Source organism: Suncus etruscus, chromosome 3 (genome assembly GCF_024139225.1).
Source record: "Suncus etruscus isolate mSunEtr1 chromosome 3, mSunEtr1.pri.cur, whole genome shotgun sequence".
Taxonomy (NCBI): domain Eukaryota; kingdom Metazoa; phylum Chordata; class Mammalia; order Eulipotyphla; family Soricidae; genus Suncus; species Suncus etruscus.
Window position 1 is genome coordinate 42,560,520 of NC_064850.1, and position 19,014 is coordinate 42,579,533.

The following is a 19,014-nucleotide window of genomic DNA, read 5'->3' on the forward strand; positions in this document are numbered from 1 at the left end:
ATTGTCCATTCTGGGCCAAAGCAATAGCACAGTGGGGAGGACATTTGCTTTGCATGTGGCTGACCCAGGTTCAATCTCTGGCATCCCATTGGGTTGTCTGAGCATTGACTTGGAGAGATTCTAAGCACAGAGCCAGAAGTATCCCCTGAACACAGTGGGTATGATCCAAACACAAACCTACAACAAAAAAGACAAAAAAAAAAAAAACCTTAATTGCCCTCTTTTATTTCTTTTTTGTTTATCTGTTTGTTTTTGGGTCACACCTGGCAGCACTCAGGGTTTACTCCTGGCTCTATGCTCAGAAATCGCTCCTGGCAGGCTCGGGGGACCATATGGGATGCCGGGATTCGAACCACTGTCCTTCTGCGTGCAAGGCAAACACCCTACTTCCATGCTATCTCTTCAGCCCCTGCCCTCTTCTATTTTTAATTTTTCTACTTTCTTTGTTCTCATCACCTTGTTTTTCAGGGTTTTTGTTTGTTTGTTGGTTGGTTGGTTTTGGGGTCAAACCCGGCAGTGCTCAGGGGTTACACCTAGCTTTATGATCAGAAATCTTTCCTGGAAGGCTCGGGGGACCAAATGGGATGCCGGGATTCGAACCACCGTCCTTCTGCATGCAAGGCAAACGCCCTACCTTCATGTTATCTCTCCAGCCTCCTTTGTTTTGGGTTTTGGGTTTTCTCCATTGTCAAGTTTCTCCCTGGGTGCCTGCCCAGGGAGCCAGCAAAGTGGGTGCCAGGGAGGAGTCTAAAGGGTACCCAGGCCTTCCCCAATCCTCACCCAGCACAAGAGGGGCGGACTGGGAGGGAAGGGAGGAAGCTGGTAAATTCCTGACTTCTGGTTCATTGTCAAGTTTTTCTACATCTCTTGACAAATGGTTTTTTTTGGGGGGGGGAGGGGGAGTCACACCCAGCAGTGCTCAGGGTTTACTCCTGGCTCTGCATTCAGAAATCACTCCTGGCAGGGTCGGGACCTTATGGGATGCAGGGATTTGAATTACCATCCTTCTGCATGCAAGGCAAACACCCCACCTCCATGCTATCTATCCGTTCCTTGGCAAACATTTTTAAAATCTTTTTTTTTGGCTTTTGGGCCACACCCAGTGACGCTCAGGGGTTACTCCTGGCTATGTGCTCAGAAGTCGCTCCTGGCTTGGGGGACCATGTGGGATGCCGGGGGATCAGGATCGAACCGCTGTCCGTCCAAGGCTAGCGCAGGTAAGGCAGGCACCTTACCTCTAGCGCCACCGCCGGGCCCCCATTTTTAAAATCTTTTCTCTTGATCTAGCCTCTTGTGTTTTGATTTTATTTATTTTATGTCCTGATCTGTTTTTTTTTTTTTTTTTGTCTTTTTGTGTGTGTGTTTTTTTTTTTTTTTTTTTTGGTTTTTGGGCCACACCCGGCGGTGCTCAGGGGTTACTCCTGGCTGTCTGCTCAGAAATAGCTCCTGGCAGGCACGGGGGACCATATGGGACACCGGGATTCGAACCAAACACCTTTGGTCCTGGATCAGCTGCTTGCAAGGCAAATGCCGCTGTGCTATCTCTCCGGGCCCCTGATCTGTTTTTTTTACATTGTATACATGAATTTGTCAGTCTTCTTCAAGGCTCTGTTTCCTGCCTCACTTAGCATGAAGCTAAGGCCCTCCCCTCTGTACCAATGGTCTTCTCTGGGCCACTGTTTTAGTTTTTTTTTTTTAACACTTCTCATTCCTCAATGTGAAATAATGTAATTGTGTTTTAAAATCATGTTTAATGTAAATATGAAAGAATGAGGGCCAGGGGCCAAGGGTACCTGGTGTTTTGGTGGGGTTAAGAAAGGACAGAACTAAATACCCAAGCCAGAGTCAATAACAATGAAATCATGAGGCCCAAATTTGAACGATCAAACTTAAAAATGAGCCTATGATGCTGGCAGACTGAGGCAGAGGATGGTAGCATGGGAAGGGGATGGTGGCATGAGATGGACTCTGGAAACATTGGTGGAGGGAGGTTGACTCTGGTGGTGGCATTGGCCCTGAAACATTGTAAGTCTGAAATCCAACTGTGAAGAACTTTTTAAATCACGATTGTTTAAATAAAAAAAAATGTTTGGAACAAGGTGTCTGTATTCTTCCAGATGATGATCAAGTAAGCCCTATTCAGTACTTTTGGTTAAATGATCTGTTCTTTCTCCTCTGACTCCAATTCCAGGTTCTTCAGTATTAGGCAATGAGGCTTGCTGGTATCTTTTTTTTTTTTTTTTTTTTTAGCTTTTGGCTTTTGGGTCACACCCGGTGGTGTTCAGGGGTTACTTCCCTGGCTCTGTGCTCAGAAATAACTCCTGGCAGGCTCGGGGAAAATATGGGATGTCAGGATTCGAACCACTGTCTGTCCTGGATTGGCTGCATTTAAGGCAAACACCCTACCGCTGTGCTATCTCTCCAGCCCACTTGTATCTATTATTAAGCAATGTTTGTTCCCTCTTTGGTCTGAGGTTAGGTATCAGCCCTGTAGTCAACTTCCTACTGGAAAAGAGGGAATCCTGTGTTGGCAGAAGTGCCCCCCCACCATGGTGACCGGGAAGCTCCTCCCAGTACATCCCAGGTCTTTCCTGGGAGTAATCCCTGTGATTGGCTGTGCACAGAGAAAGGCCATTGGTCCTGGAAACTGCAGGTTACATTGGTCCTGGAAGCTCACTACCTGCTCCCCATCTTCATGGACAGTCCTCCTTCTAGTCTCTAGAACATTTCACCTGTCACCTGGACTGGGACCCTCTACCCCCACCACTATCTGTAGCTGTGTCCAGACAAGTCCACTTAGACTATGGGGACCTCATCTAGGCTACCCTGACCCCACACAGACACCTCCATCCATCCACTTCCCAGAAAACCCAGAGTTTTTCATACACCCACCCCTGCCATTGCAGCAGGAACCTCTCACCTCAAAACTGGGCACAGGTGGCCATCCTGCCTCCCTGAAGGGGTTCAGGGAGAATCTGATGAGGGTGAGCTGCAGTGTTGAGTTTCATCACTTAGGAAGGCCCCCTTGTAGCCCCCAGGTCGCCCTGCACGACACTGAGGGGAAACACTAAGTGACCCTAAATGCCATTCATGAGACATCTGGACCTTAGAGGCCCACTGAGCTGCCTTTAACCGAGCCAAGGTCAAGAGCGAACCCCTCCCTCTCCACTCTCCCTGGGCCTTTGCCTAATGCCAAGATTTAATATTTTGGTCCACCTGCCTCACCAAGAAGATCTCTAAACCCAACATCATCCCAATCAAAACCGGATCAAGACTTTAATGGGATTTGACAAGCCAATGGTAATATTCAGACGGAGAAGGAAATGTTCGAGAGGGCCAAGACAGCTTGAAAAAGGAAAAACAAAGAGGGGAATTTTGCCCGACAAGATGTCAAAGCATATTATGAAGTAATTTTAATAAATATAATGTGATATTAGCACATGAATAGATAAATAGATCCTGGGGAAAAAAATAGAAGAGCCAAAAAAGCAGACCGATGCCTAGTCTGGGATTTTGTCTGAGTCAAAGCACTGTTTCAACGGTGGGGAATGGGGCAAAAAGACCCTCAGAAACACTGGCACCATCTGCTACCGGGAAAAAAAAAAGAAAATTCAATTATTTCTCCATCCCACTAAGATGAAGGGAATAGTGACATAGAAGGGATTTTTTTTCTTTATTTGGAGAGGAGGGGTTGGGCCACACCCTGTGGCACTCAGGGCTTGTTCCTGGCAGGCTCTGGGGACCATATGGGATGCTAGGGATCAAACCTGGGTCAACCATGTGCAATGCAAATGCCCTCCCCACTGTGCTATCACTTCAGTTCCCAATATATGAACTTGAGGAATCTTAAAATGTATAGAAAAACAAAATTTATAAATGTCACTTAGGAAATTTTCTTATCTAGATAAAAAAAGATAACATAAAGTCCAAAGACTGGCTAAAGTGACAGCATACACACCAAATCCAAGAATTAGTTTCCAAGATATATAAAGTATTACTTCCATTAAAAAATTGGGGCCGGGAAGGTGGCACTACAGGTTAGGTGTCTGCCTTGCAAGCGGATGGACCCTGGTTCGATCCCCCGGTGTCCCATATGGTCCCCCAAGCCAGGGGTGATTTCTGAGCACATAGCCAGGAGTAACCCCTGAGCGTCAAACGGGTGTGGCCCAAAAACCAAAAAAAAAAAAAATTACTAGGGGGTGCCGGAGCAATAGCACAATGGTAGGGTGTTTGTCTTGCACGCGACAGACCCGGGACAGACCTCAGTTTGGTTCCCAGCATCCCATATGGCTCCCCAAACCTGTCAGGAGTGATTTCTGAGCACAGAGTCAGGAGTAACCCATGAGCACTGCCAAGTGTGGCCCAAACACCAAAAAAAAAAAAAAAAAAAAAAAAAACAACTAGGGACTGGGTCAGAAAGACAGCATAGCAGGTAAGGCCTTGTCTTGCACACAGCTGACCCAGGTTTGGTTACTGGCACCCCCGTGTGACCACCTGAGCACCACCAGAGGTGATCCCTAAGCCAAAGCCAAGGTGAGCTGGGAGTGGCCCAAAAGCAAACTTAAAGGAATAGGGACAGACAAAAGGCAGACCAGGTCCTAGAGAAGTTTAGTGCCCAGACTGAAATATGCCCAACTGGATCCAAAGGGGAAATACTACTTGATTTAATAAACTTTTTTTATTGGTTTTTGGGTCACACCCGGCAGTGCTCAGGGGTTACTCCTGGCTCTATGCTCAGAAATTGCTCCTGGCAGGCTTGGGGGACCAAATGGGATGCTGGGATTCGAACCACCGTCCTGTATGCAAGGCAAACGCCTTACCTCCATGCTATCTCTCTGGCCTCTTGATTAATAAACTTTCCCCCTCAGATTGGCAAAGCTGGGAGATGCCAGTCCCCAAACTCATGAGGGAAATTCTGATTAGCTGATGGAGAGAGTGTCAGAGACAGAGAGACACAGAGACAGAGAAAGAAACAGGGAGACTGAGACAGAGAGACAGATACACAGAGACAGAAATAAAGAGATAGAGGGGCCAAAGCGATTGCACAGTGGCAGGGCATTTGCCTTGCACACGGCCAACATGGGACAGACACGGATTCGATACCTGGCATCCCATATGGTCCCATAATCCTGCCAGGAGTTATTTCTGAGTGCAGAGCCAGGAGTAACCCCTGAGCACCACTGGATGTGACCCAAAAACTAAATTAAACAAAAGAGAAATAGAGATATAGAGAGACAGAGATACAAACAGAAAAATAAAGAAACAAAGACAGTGACTGAGAAACAGAGAGAGAGAGAGAGAGAGAGAGAGAGAGAGAGAGAGAGAGAGAGAGAGAGAGAGAGAGAGAGAGAGAGAGAGAGAGAAGGAAGGTGGTGAATCCACAGGTTCCACCATCCTGCTGGGACAGGGCTGACTGGGAGGTGGTGCTGTCCCTGTGGAGACACTATAGCCCCAAGGTGGGGCTCCTACAGAGGAAAAAAGGTGACATGATGGTTTGTGCCGGCTTCACGGGGCAAGTCCAGCAGTAGCCAAGGAGTGAGGTAGCGAGGAGAGCATGCTCAGGGTCACCAGGCACAGTGCCAGGAAGGGCTGGAGAGAGAAACTCCACCGCCCCCAAACCAAGGCATGAGCTCCCACGTGCAGCCTGTGTTGGCCCCAGAAAATAGCTCCACGACATTTATGTTTTAGGGGAGGAAGGCATAGCTGGCTGTGCTCAGGGGCCACTCTTGGTTGGAGTTTAGGGGTACCCAATGTGGTGCCAGGGAACCAAACCAGAGTCTGTTGTCTGTAGGGGACTGTTATATATGAAAGCATTTCCGTAAGATTATTTTCTTCCTGTTGTCCCACCTTTTACCTTCCAGGTGGGGGCGCTGTTGAGAGCCTAATAAATAGTTTGGGAGCGAGGTGCTCAGGGTCTTTTGGAAGAGTTTACTAGCTGGCTTCAGGTGCTTTTGGAGCTGATAGTAGGCTGACAAAGGACTCCGCACCCAACCTTCTTACCCCTTTGCCCTCCTGTCTGTGTAGATTATTTGCTGCAGATAAATATTACCAAGATCTCCTCCCCTTCAAGGGGATAGGGGAATGGGAATCAATGTCTCATTCTGGGAGCTCTTTGAGGATCCATCTATAACCAATCAAGGTGTAAATGAGACCCAACAGAGGACAAGCATCTACACTCCTGTATTATTGCTCTGCTCTCTGGCCTGAGCCCACTTTATAGGCTGGGAAGTTGAGGCACCAGAGTCCAATGCGTCTGACCATCTCTGCCAGATGTGAGGCAAATGACAAGTTGGGGAGACCCTCCCGCCATGGATAAGACCCTGACTTCCCCATTCCCAGAGGGCTGAGGCCACTTTATTAAAGGCTGTTTTATTACAAATGTCACAGGGTGTTGGCTGGAACAGAAGAAGCCAGTGGCAGGCGCACACGGTGCTGATCTTAATTAGCGCCCTGGATGACAGGCTTGGAGCCAGCAATCCCTCCTCTGGGTTGAGTGGGGCCTTTCAGGGGTGCAGGGGTGCGGGGGTGGCCCCTGGAGGCCCCACAATGATTGTCACTAAGCTGGAGCTGCTCATACCACACCACCTACAGTTTCCAGGCCCTGGGAAAGGCAGCTGAGCTCCAAGGACCCCCCTTCCCCAGCCTTTAGTGTCACCTCCACAAAGTAGGAATATGGGGTGAAGCACCCACTGCCTGCAGACAGCTCAGAGACAAACTCCCAACAGCATCCCCTGGTGGGGTCCCATGGTACTCTGAAAACAGTTCCACTGTCCTCATGCACCTCTCTCCCTCACTCCAAAGTTTGAGGGCTCAGAAAAAAAAAACAACCAGATCAGGGACTAGAGTGATAGCACAGCAGGGAGGGTGTTTGCCTTGCATGCAGCAGACCAGGGTTTGATCCCCTGCATCCATAGGATCCCTGAGCCCACCAGGGATGATTCCTGAGTGCAGAGCCAGGAGTAACCCATGAACACCATTGGGTGTGACCCCAAAACAAAACAAAACAAAAAGTAAAACCCCAGATCAGGGGCCTTAGCAATAGGACAGCAGGTAGGGCACTTGCATTGGTGTAGCCCACCCAGGTTTGATACCCAGAACCCTCAAGCCCACAAAGAGTGATCTCTGAGCACCGCTGGGTGTCACCCCAAAACCACCTTTGTATGTCTTATCATCCCTGCCTCATCACTTCACCCCACTTTCCCTTCCCAGTCCCCATCTGGGGTTCAATGGAGAATATGGAATCCCCAGAGGGATGCCTGAAAAGTGCAGGGACCTAATAGCCTACTTCATCCTGGACTGGTTCTCCACTACCACCTTCCAGTCAGTCCATCCCCTGGGGTGCTGGCCAGAGCCCCTCCAGGCAGGACCACCTGCTCCTCACTTTCTCAGCATCCTTTCTTTCCTTTGCCTCAGTTCCAATTCTGGTCTCCTCGTTCTCCTGCTCCTTCCTCCCAACAGGTCTAGGTGAGGCTCCAGCTCCTATGCTCCTGTGCACAGAGCACTTTGTAAATGAGGCCCTTCCCCTAGATGTGAGCATTTGTGTTTGCCCTGCTGGGAACAACATAGGTCTCCACCACTGCTCTCACCACCACCCACCATCCATCTATCCATCATCCATTTATCCATCCATCATCTGCCATCCACTCATCCATCCATCCATCCATCATTCATCCACCATTCTTGAGATGGATCCCAACTGAACTGCCTTATCATTGAACAACCCCAGGTGCTTAAGCCACACTAAGAAATGGGCCAACCCAACATGAGGCATTTTTGCAGCTGCCTCATTTCCTCTCTAATGCTGGATTTATCTGCTGGTCCTGAACTATGAGTGAGGTGAGAATGTCCCATTGCTGCATGCAGCACACAGGTGAACTGGGAGGCCCTGAGATCTCAAAGATGTGAAAAGCCTTCTGGCATGTGGGGTGTGGGACTGTGCCCCATGACCAGGCTACACTTTCCCTCCCTTCCATAGGTGTCAACCTCCCATTTCCTTGGGCTGGGGGCATTTTGGGGGGTTAACAGGAGAGTGGGTGTGGGGTGGATATTTCTTTTGAGTCTGTGGGACTGATGAGGAGTTTGTAGACTTGGTACTATCACCAGCACAGTGAGGGTGCAAAGCCCTGCAGATGGAAGCTTCTGGAAGCTTCAGACTGACAATTGGCCACTTAGCCCCAGAATGGACAGTCTCACCTACCACCCACTGCCCTCTTTGGTTCTGAATGTTTGTGGCCACACCACAAACCACACACAAAGACACCTTTTAATTGGCCACCACCCACTTGTGCATTGAACTTACCAATGGGACAGGGAAGTGGGTATTGAGAGCTGACAGCACCCTGACCTGAAGCCACAACAGGGGATGCTTTTCCCAAAAGGCTCTTCCTGACACTGTGGGTTGCAGCAAGATAGACGGCAAGAGTGGGCAGGTGAGAGGGTGGATGGATGGATGGATGAATGGATGGATGGATGGATGGATGGATGGATGAGTGGGTGGCTAGGTGGGTAGATGAATGGGCGGGTAGGTGGTAGATGAATGGGTGGGTAGATGGATAAATGGATGGTGGATGGATGATGGATGAGTGGGTGGATTGATGAGTGAAAGGATGGATGATGGATGGTAGGTGGTAAATGATGGATGGATAAATGATGGGTGGATGGATGGTGATAGATGGATTGTGGATGGATGGTGGATGGATGAATGGTGGATGATGATGGAGGGATGGTGAAAGGATAGATGGATTGAGGGTGGTAGATGGATAGAGGATGGATAATGAATGGCAGAGGGAGGGAGGAAGGAGGGGTAGATGGATCAATGGAAGGATGGATGGTGGATGGATGGAGGGAAGGAAGAGAAAGGGATGAATGGGTGATGGAGGGGAAAGAAGGATATGATGGATGGTAGATGTTTGGAGAGATGAATGGTGGGTGAATGACTAGAGGGATGGTGGATGATGGATAGAAGTATGGTGGACTAAGAACAGAGGACCAGTGGATGGATTGAAGTATGGGAGTGGGAGGGAAGCAGGGGATTGAGGGAGGATTAGAGCAGGGGACTCATGGATAGAGGTGAGGGACCAGGAAATGGATAGAGGGATGGAGAGGTGGGGGAGGGCAAGGGGAGGAAGGAGAGTAGGGATTGTGGTGGGTGGTGACTACAGGAGGACTGTGATTTCCCTGCAGACTGGAAAGGGGTTCAGTCTGGCTGAGGGGGAGCTGCGGGATGAAGGGGTTTGTGAACATTCCTCGGGCCCTCCAGCAGGAAGACAACTCACACCCTTCCTTGCCCTTCCCAGCCTTGGTCCAACTGAGGGGGCTGTGGTTTCTGCCAAGGGTTTCTGGAGTTCCCCTCAGGGCTCTAGGTGTTTAGGAGAGATACAGCCTGACAGACACAGGGGGTTCTCAGCCACCCTAAAGAAACGACTGATCTGAAAGGGTCAGATTCACCAGCCGGAGCCTGGAGCCCACATAATTGGAGGAAGAGTATCCTGAAGTGGTTAGCAAGTGCTCCTATTCACTACAGCTGCATTATGGGGCTCAACTGTTCTCTTTCCTGCGCTCCTACTCGGCAAGACCAACATCAGTTACACAGCCGCCATCAGATACGCGGCCTCCTTGTCTTCCAGGCCCGGCTCTTCATACTTACCAGTCCGACAGCCTGGCTGCGTCCTCAGGACTCATTTAATAACTATTTATCATCTTCCATCTCCTGCATTTTCAAAAAAAAGGAAGAAGTCAAATGCTCCAGAAATTGGAAAAAAAAAATTGAAATTTGACCTTTATTAACTGGGTTAATTGTCAAAATCTCTGCTTGTTAAAAAAAAAATTAATGACCAAAAAGTGTAACTTTGTGAGTTTCAGAGATTAGGTTAACGTCCAGGGAAGTTTCAACTCTGACCTTCTTGCCACACGTCAGAAGGAACATCCTGCAGAATAAATTGAGCAATTATAAAATCCCTCCATATCCAATCAGGCCAGTTAATTGCTGCTGGGAATCCAGGCTTCCTAGAAATAGGCCTGGAAGAGCGTCAGGTGTTTGTGGGTGCAGGGACCCGAGTGGTCATCTGGACTCTGAATCATCCCTGAGCTCAGAGCTCCAGAGCCAGGGCAGGACACAAGGACCCCAGGGCAGGGACTCAGAGATCCAGAAGCTTCTGGCTGAGCATGGTCCCTGCTAAGGTTTCAGACTCAATCTAGCATTTCCCCAATTCCAGACTTCAGTCACCACCCCCAAGATTAAGGGAGTGTCTTCTGAGCATCACCTTTATGGGAAAGTGCTGGCCCAAGTCTGAGATCAGGGGTAATGAAATCTGGCATCTGGAATTCGGTCTCAGCCACCAAACTGTTCAGTGAGTCCCCTCCTCCCCCCTTCCCAAGCAACCATTTATCGGGATCATCTTCTGCCATGCTTCCGGAAGATTCCAGAATGTTGGCAGTTCGGGACATGCATATGCTTTTGTCCAGAGCGCTCAGGGTAGAAACAGGGAGACCGGGTAGGTGGGAATTGACCAAGCAGCATCAGCATCCCTGGCCACAGCCTTTTCCTTGGTGAGAAGGGGTGAAAACGAGCTGAACCCCGTTTTTTCTTCACCCCCCCAAATTCCTGCCAACCTGAACCTCTTGCCTAGCACAGTTTGCAACCCAGAGGCCAGTATTGGAGATACTCACATAAGGACAGAGACCAATGGTCAGAATTCAGAGTGTGCAGCACTTTCCAGGGGCTTGAGATTGAAACTCTGAGTTCAAATGTGAATGGCTCCTGTGGGGCCGGGACGTGTATAGTGGGAAAGCGTGGGGGCAAATTGACACCTCAGCATCCAGAATCCAGCAGTACATGGTGGGATGGGGCATTATTTGGACCATATGTTTTCCCGTCCAGGATGAAGCTTTGGCATCTTCAAGCATAGCAACTGCAGCCTAGCTGGACAGATAAGATGGACAGTGTTTACAGTCTACAGAGAGTGGTGCCAGTCTGCCACTCCCAGGCACTGACGTTCTTGCCTCTGGGAGGGCCCAGCTCTCCACATTACCTAAAAAAATTTTTTTGTTTTGTTTCATTTTGGAGTCACACTCAAGGGTTCCTCCTGCTCTCAAGAATCACTCCTGGTGGACTCAGGATCATAAGGGATACTGGGGACAGAATCCAGATCAGCTGCATGCAAGGTAAGCACCCTTTCCCGCTGAACTATCAGGATTTAGCCTCCAGCATTCTTCATTTTATTCTCACAAACCTCTTAGCCTTCACATAGGGGACAAGTGATGATACCAGACCGTGGATTCCCTCACAGAGCGGTTTAATCCAGCCGGATCCAACACACTGGGAGCCCCATGTGGTGTTCAAGGGCCTGCCTACGCCTTCAGGGTGGCTCTCAGGGATGAGGGAGATGCTGCTGGGAGCCAGCCCATGTGGAAACTCTGGGCAGCTAGAATCAGATTGCTGCTGATGCGAGTCACTCAGAGCGGAGGTCTCAAACAGGACCAATGGCCACAAGGCTGTTTCTGACTGTCATTTACCACAGTCCTCTTCTCAAAAGTGGAGGTTTTGGGGGGGCTCCAAGAACATGTCAAAGGTCATGGGGACGTATGCATGCAGGGTAATGCCCGAGAGTGTGCCCAAGGCTCCAGGCAGGCAGTGGCTCTGCAGAGGCAGCATCAGAGTGGCCCACAGAGGCCTCCCAAGAGAGACAGTGTCCCCAATACCTCACTGGGCAGTTAGTGAGAAGCGTCTGTTGAGCGGGAGAGGGACAGACCACAGCAATAGGAAGTGGCAAGCCGGCAAGCCAAGTTCAATTCCTTCTGAACCCCCTTCCCCGAGGATGCTTGGAGACAAGCCCGTGTCCTGATACCTTCCGCCCGTTCAGGTCTGCAGCTGACCTGTGAGAGCCAGTTCAGCAAGGCTCAGCGGGCACAGCTCTCCCTAGCCACCTTCTAAAGCAAATGGGAGAACCACATAGATGCCTCCTGCCTGCGTTCTGCATCTTGGACAACTCCACAGATATATGAGGAAAGTTCTGGACATGGGTCCTCACTTGAGTGGGCTCTCGCTGGTCCCTGAAAGCTGAATCTCCCCCAGAGGCCCCTCAGAACCCGCCTTGGGGCTGCCTATATGAATTGATGTTACCCCAGCGGGTCAGGGGAGTAAGAACCGGGTTTACTGGCGAGAGCTGGAGATCTGGGTGACTGGGAGGTGAGGAAGACAGGACCCAGTGTCATGTGGGGGGAGGGAGGAGCCCTGCTTGTGCCCCCCCTTCCCTGGGGGGGGCACAGGTCAATGGGTGCAATGTTGCCCCACAGGGTGGATTCCATCAAAGACCACAGAAGGACCCATCCCACCCCCAAAGAAAGGGATTTCAATGAACCATTCATCACGTTTTTTTTTTTTCCTTTTAATAAAGCTTTTTACTCAAAAGTGTCGCTTGGAAAATTTCTAGCTTGTGAAAACCAGGAAAGCCGGGAGCCGCCTTGCCATGATCCTTGACACAGGCCATGGGGTGCAGGGGGGAATCTGTGGGGCCCCTTCCTGCTCCCCAGCCCAATCCACGTGCATGTGGCTCCACTTTGATTCCGATAGAGAGAAAAGGCAAGTTCTTCGTACACGAAAACAGAACACAAAAGCAAAACGAGTCTTTAGAAATCACTATAGCTGCGCTGTGTTGAAAGGATCCAACTTATCAACAACATGGAAAACAAGGAAAAATAAGGTAGCCCCTTACCTTCTGTGGGTGCTGGGGCTATTTTCTTTGGGGGGAAGGTTGGAGATTCTGCTAGATCCTAAAATCCAGCCCTCACGCAGGTTTGCACTATGCACGCTCTGGCCCAAGATGTCCCCGCCCAGCCCAGCCCCCCATTGCATAAATTGGGGCTGCCTGGCTGGCAGTGCAGTGTGGGCTCTGGGCCCACCGAGACGAGACACAGCACCTGGCCCCTGCGCCTGCCCTTTACTTTTCTGGCTTTTTTAACTGCTTGGCGCGCACAAGGGCAGATCTTAATCCAAAAGGGAAGCTAGATTTTTTTTTTCAAATAACTTAAAAAAAATCATTTCTTTATAAAGCAGCAAAAACAGATTTTTTTTCCTCTGCAGAGAGCCGGTGGCACTGGGCTGCCCTGGAGCTAGGCCTGCAGCCCACCAGCGCCGTCCGAAGAAGAATCTTTGGAGACACTGTCGGCTACTCTGGGACTGGCTTCCCGGGCCAAGTCCTCCAGGCCAGGCCGAGTCCCATTGGGCATGGTGGTGTCCCCGTTCGTGAGCCGCTGCTCGGTGGACTGGGCCCGACTGACGGCCAGCGTCAGGGCCTCCCCTTCCAGGTTGCGCAGGCCCAGTGGGAGGCGAGAGTCGGTCCCACCAGCCTCCAGCAGCCCCAGACTGCCCTCCTCGTACTTGGGCAATGGGGCAGCCTTCTCCATCTGGCGCTGGTAGTGCTCTCGGCTGGCGGCTGCGCTCCTCACTGCCTTCTCCAGGATCTCCTTCTCACCCAGGCGCAGTTTGACAGCCATGGCAGCCCGCGCTGAGAGGCTACGGTTCTTCAGGAAGGATCTATCTTCCTGCGGGAGGGAGAGAGGAGGGGATGACACAGAGCTGTGGGCACCGAGGGCAGAGGCAGAACTGGGGTTGCTGGGTTGAGGGGAAAAACTGGGAGCATAGGGGGTGGGGTGGGGACAAAAGGTTCTAGAACCAGACTGTGTGAGTGGCATCAATACACAAGCAAGAACTGCTTTACTGGATGTAAAATATATGATTTTTAATAAAAAGGCAAGATCATGGAGCCACAGTAATAGCACAGCGGGGAGAGCATTTGCCTAACACAAGGCCAATGTGGGTTTGATCCCTGGCAACCCATAGGGTCCCCTGAGCCCGTTGGGATTGATTCCTGAGTGCAGAGACACGAGAAACCCCTGAGCATCGCTGGGGGTAGCCCAAAAGCCCACCCCCTCAAAAAGTGAATGAAATGTTATCAAATTCATAATTTTGCTGAAAACTTAAGAGAAATGTACTCAAAATGTCACCTAAAACAAAAACAAAGTAAAAATAAAGCCTTAAAACCAGAGGCTAGAGAGAGAACACAGTGGGAAGGAGCTAGAGTGCTATGTAGCAAATCTAGTCCATCCCTAGCACCCCAGATGGTCCTGAGTGCTGCTAGGATTGATCTCTGAGCACAAAGCCAGGAGCAAGCCCTGAGCACTGCCAGGTATGGCCCAAATAACTCCTATCCAAAAAGGAAAGAGTACTGTGCACTCAGGAAAGGGCCCCTCAGGAAACCTCTTCAGAACTTCAAGAGCTCCAACTCCTAAATAAATCTCTTTAGAGGGCCCGGAGAGATAGCACAGCGGCGTTTGCCTTGCAAGCAGCCAATCCAGGACCTAAGGTGGTTGGTTCGAATCCCGGTGTCCCATATGTTCCCCCGTGCCTGCCAGGAGCTATTTTTGAGCAGACAGCCAGGAGTAACCCCTGAGCATCGCCGGGTATGGCCCAAAAACCAAAAACCAAAAAAAAAATCTCTTTAGAACCATGATAGAGCTCAGGCTCCTAAATAACCCTCTTTAGACAATCACGAGCCCAGTCCCAAAGGTTACCGTGACCCTGCAAGCCAGTGCCCACCTCGATGGAGGTCTTGTACGACTTCAGCAGCAGAGACGCTCGGTCCTCCAGAAAAGTCCACAGCCGCACCTCGTTGTCCCAGCTGACGGGATACTCTGCATTGCCCAACGTGAAGATCCTGTCGATGGCGCTCTCGCCCAGCAAGTGCTCCTTTAGCTCCTCTGTAGTAAGCACCGGTGGCCATCAGGGTCACCGCACAGTGCATGCCCTTGGACCACCTGCCCACGCCCTCAGACTACCCACCCACACCCTCGGACCATGTGCCCAAGCTCAGTAAAACTGGGGGAAGCAGGAGAGAAGGATGGGGTCTGACTGGGTGGCTGTGACCCCACTCCCCACCCGCCTGGTTTCTGAGGGTCACTCAAGTCCACGAGAGGAGCTGAGAGCCGGCCCATGGCAGATCCCGTCTGTAGACCACACGTCTACACAGGGAAGGCTGTGTGGGCGCCCTGTAGACACAGTACCCCGGAACTGGTCTCACCCAGCTGCTTTGTTGCCCTCATCATTCATGGATGCAAAGAGTGTACGCCCACTGTCCAAAGTGAAACGGGCTCACATGCCTGCTCCTCTGTCCCTCCCCAGGGCTCCAGGATCCTCTGGAACAGCCACCCCAAAGCCCCCCACAGGAGCCAGCCCGAGCCTCAGTGGCCTCAGTGACCAGATCCAGGCACTCACAGTACTGACAGACAGCTCAGGATGGGCCCGGGGTCAGCTGCAGGGCGAGTGGGGAAGGAATGTATCCCCATCAATGTTTGAAGTGCAGCCGCCAATAGGACCCCTTACCTTCTGTCATGCAGAAGACACGCAGGAAAGCCAGTAGCTGGGCCGACATGGGCAGCTCAGTGACGTGCAGGGCAAAGACACTGGAGCTGTCAGAGGAGAGGCAGGTTGAGTGGGTGGCACCCGCTGAGCCCCCCCGAAGTCAGGTCCCTTCATCTACAATAGTGGGAGCACACAGAGGAGGCTGGGACCGCCCATTGAACTAGACCGAGTAGCTAAGTGCCTGAGGTGGGAGCAAATCAGGATTCCAAAACTTGGGGTACCTCTGTCTTACTTGAGTGGCAGGATTCAGTGTAACAACCACCCTCTGGTCCCTAAAATCATGAACTTGAATTGATAACGAATTCATTTGTCACCTATTGACAAAAGGGGCTAGACCATCCATTATTCTTATGAATGCTTTCTCCTGAGACTGAAGCGATACAGCAGAGACGGCATTTGCCTTGCACTTGGTTGATACAGGTTCGATCCCTGGTATGCCATAGGGTCCCTGAGCACCGAGCCAAGAATAGCTCTTGAGCACTGCTGAAAAAAATATTTTCCCTCGAGAAAAAAAAATAAATGAAAAGAATGGTTCCTCTGGGAATGGAGAAATCAGGTTTCTAGTCTCAACATTCCACACCTTGAACTCAAAGTCTAAGAAAAATCTAACCCAGAGTTCTGGGCATTCCTGAAGGACATCAACTTTATTCCAGAAACTAATGATGGCCCAGAAGGACAGGGGCCAAAAGGGGCAGGTGGTTCCATGCTACTGGGCAAGATCCAAGAACATGTCGAGGGCAGATTCTTGAACCGGGGGGGGGGGGGGGGGGGGGGGGGGGGGGGGGGGGGGGACGGGGGCGGGAACGGGGGGGCGGGGGGGGGACGGGGGCGGGGGACAGGACCCTGCCGAGCCCTTGCCCCAAGGCCAGCTGTGCTGCCCAAGCAAATGCCCAGCTCCCACACTGGCACTAGGTGTGCTACTGTCCCCACTGTTACTCACGTGGGGATGCCAGCGCGCGCCAAGACCTCGGCCTTCATGGCGTACAGCCGGTCACTCTTACTCACGCCAAGCTTGATTTTCACTCTGTCGTGTGAATTATTGTCAAAGAAAAAACCACTGTGGACCACAAACTCTGCATTTGACCGAGTGCCATAAAAAATGTAAATCTGAGATGCAGTAAAGACAAAATAAAGGGACAGGAAAGACACTTAACATTAATTCTCGCGCCTGGTGAGGCGCATCCCTGCAGCAGGGTGCCTGCTTCCCCTGCCCCCACCCCTGCATGGATCCCAGCAGCTCAGCGGCAGTGACCCTTCACTGTCCACCTGTCCCAGGACAGCACTATAAGCCCCCACTTCTTCCTCCACTGTTCAACATTGTCCCAGGGACCAGGAATTGAACTGAATAATGACGAGTCCCTGCACATGTGGGTCTAGGATTCCTCAGTGTCTCAGGTTTCAATACTGAGGGGCTATGGGCACCCATTTGAGCCTTCTGGGGGGCCCTGGTGCTCTGGGGCTGATTCTGAGCCCGCTCCCCCAATCTAGTTACCACTCAGAAATTCTGAGCCAAACCAGGGGTGGACACACCCACTCGCTCCCATCGCCAACCAGTTCTGCCCCTTCGGTCTGGTCGGTTGGCCCAAGAATCTGATGCTGAGAGCCAAAATTCATTGGGGGCCAGATCCAGAGGTTCAATTCCCAACCAAACCTGTTAAGAGTCTCAGTGCCAAGCGCTCTGTGAAGGAACTACCCTGAATGCCACCCCAACCTCTCTTTCTATGTTTGGGTGATGACTGCAGTGAACCTGCTCTGTCTCCACACTAGAAGGGACACCCACCTGCTCTCCTGCCTGGAAGTCCCGCAATGCGACGCACTCACAGCGGTCATCCTCAAGGTTGTAGCCAGTGGTGATCTGGGGAGAGAGCAGTTGTTATAGTCCAGGTACTAGGGACCCCCGTCATGGCTGCCTGGGCAGCAGGAGGTGAGAGTCCACTACACCGTCTCCTACACCCCACAAGAAAGCATGAATGCTCCAGAAACCAACAGGACAGTCACATCTAATAGGGAGTGTCACCTCTGTGCACATGCATAGACATGTGACACAAATATAGATACACATGGACACAAGGATACAAACACCAGGATACATGCAGACACATGTGGCACATGTATGCACGTGGTGGGCACATGCATAAGATATATGCATAGACATGCAGGATACACACATGGACAGATACATGCATAAACACATACATGCACACTCAGATAACCCACCTAGATACATGCATGAAAACATGTGACATGTGGATATGTGTAGACACACATATGAATATACATGAATACATGTGGGGACATACAAGGAAACAGGGAAACACACATGAACAGACATGGACAAGCAGGCACACATGGATACATGCACACACCAAGAATACACCGACGTGGATATGTGCACACGTGTGATGTGTGGACACATAATGCCTAACACATGCATGGATACTTATATACATGAACACACATATAGACACATTTGAACATACACACCCATGAGCATGCACACCAGGGAAGCAGAATCTCTGTAGAACTATCATCATCTACTGTTTGGCCAATGAGACACACACAAACACATTTTACATATATGGAAGTGGACCTCTGAGAAGAAGCATCACCTAGAGTTGGCGGGTGTGGCTACCCGTGGGGTGATAGTTAGAGGTGAGCGTGGCTCTCTGTGGGCTGGCCCCTGAGAGCCCTGGAGGTGGGTGGCAGGCTGAACCCTAGGCAGCGTGGTCCCGAGGCAGGGGTGAGGTAAGATGGCTTCTGTGCCCCCCCACCCATGTGGGCACCCAGGGCAGGACCTCACCAGGCCGTTGGTGTGGTTGCACATGTCCCACAAAGGGATCAGTGCCAGGGTCACCCGGGAACCATCCTCTGTAGGAATCTGGTTCTGTCGGGTCATGACGGATGAGACAGCCCACCTGGAAGGAAGGAAAGAGCAGTGGCAGGTGATGGGGTATGGGGGTGGGGTGATCAGAGGATGAAGGGTCAGGGGGACAGATAGGGGCAGGGGTGGCTGTGCACTGGAAACCTGCCACATACAGCCTTGAGTCACTGGATTCTATACCATGCGACCTCACAGGGCATCCAGACCCCTGGAGATGGGGGGACAGAAGAAGAGGGCCCCATACCCACCACCAGGGCCTCGTTGCCCTCCCCAAAAGAACCCAATGCTCATGACCAGTTTAGGGCTCTGTGGAGAGGAACAGCTCCAACTCTGAAGGGGATTCCACAGACTCAGATGGGCAGCTGCTATTTTTAATTAGTGGGGGTGAGAGGGTGAAATCTGTTAAGAAATGCCCCGTGTTGCCCCTAATCTCGCCTTCTAAGAGGAAAATGAGCATCCCCAGCAGGCTATGTGAACCCCTTCTTCCCTTTACCACTGTAGGAATAGGGTGATGACCCCCAGGCTCTGGGGATGTAGACACATGTCCGCTGACCCTGCACTGGCTGGAAGACCCTGTTGAGGTTCCAGATAATCCAAGAGCCCAGGCCCATAATGGACATGATCTCCCTCACGTCCAAGGTGCCAAACCCACAGAAACCCTTCAGCGCATGCACACACACACACACACACACACACACACACACACACACACACA

At 51.1% G+C, this 19,014-nt stretch overlaps 1 protein-coding gene across 1 annotated transcript in view; it reads right to left on the reverse strand.

Moving 5' to 3' along the window:
* Positions 1-12,370: 12,370 nt before the first annotated feature.
* The window catches only part of SETD3 (SET domain containing 3, actin histidine methyltransferase), a 40,623-nt gene continuing 33,979 nt past the window's right edge, over positions 12,371-19,014 (reverse strand). Inside the window, exons 8-13 of the mRNA XM_049769817.1 lie at positions 18,219-18,333; positions 17,199-17,273; positions 16,359-16,525; positions 15,380-15,465; positions 14,597-14,757; positions 12,371-13,542 (exon numbers count right to left, since the gene is read on the reverse strand). Coding sequence (XP_049625774.1) covers positions 13,111-13,542; positions 14,597-14,757; positions 15,380-15,465; positions 16,359-16,525; positions 17,199-17,273; positions 18,219-18,333 — 1,036 coding nt within the window. The 3' untranslated portion in view covers positions 12,371-13,110. The remainder of the gene's footprint in view (positions 13,543-14,596; positions 14,758-15,379; positions 15,466-16,358; positions 16,526-17,198; positions 17,274-18,218; positions 18,334-19,014) is intronic.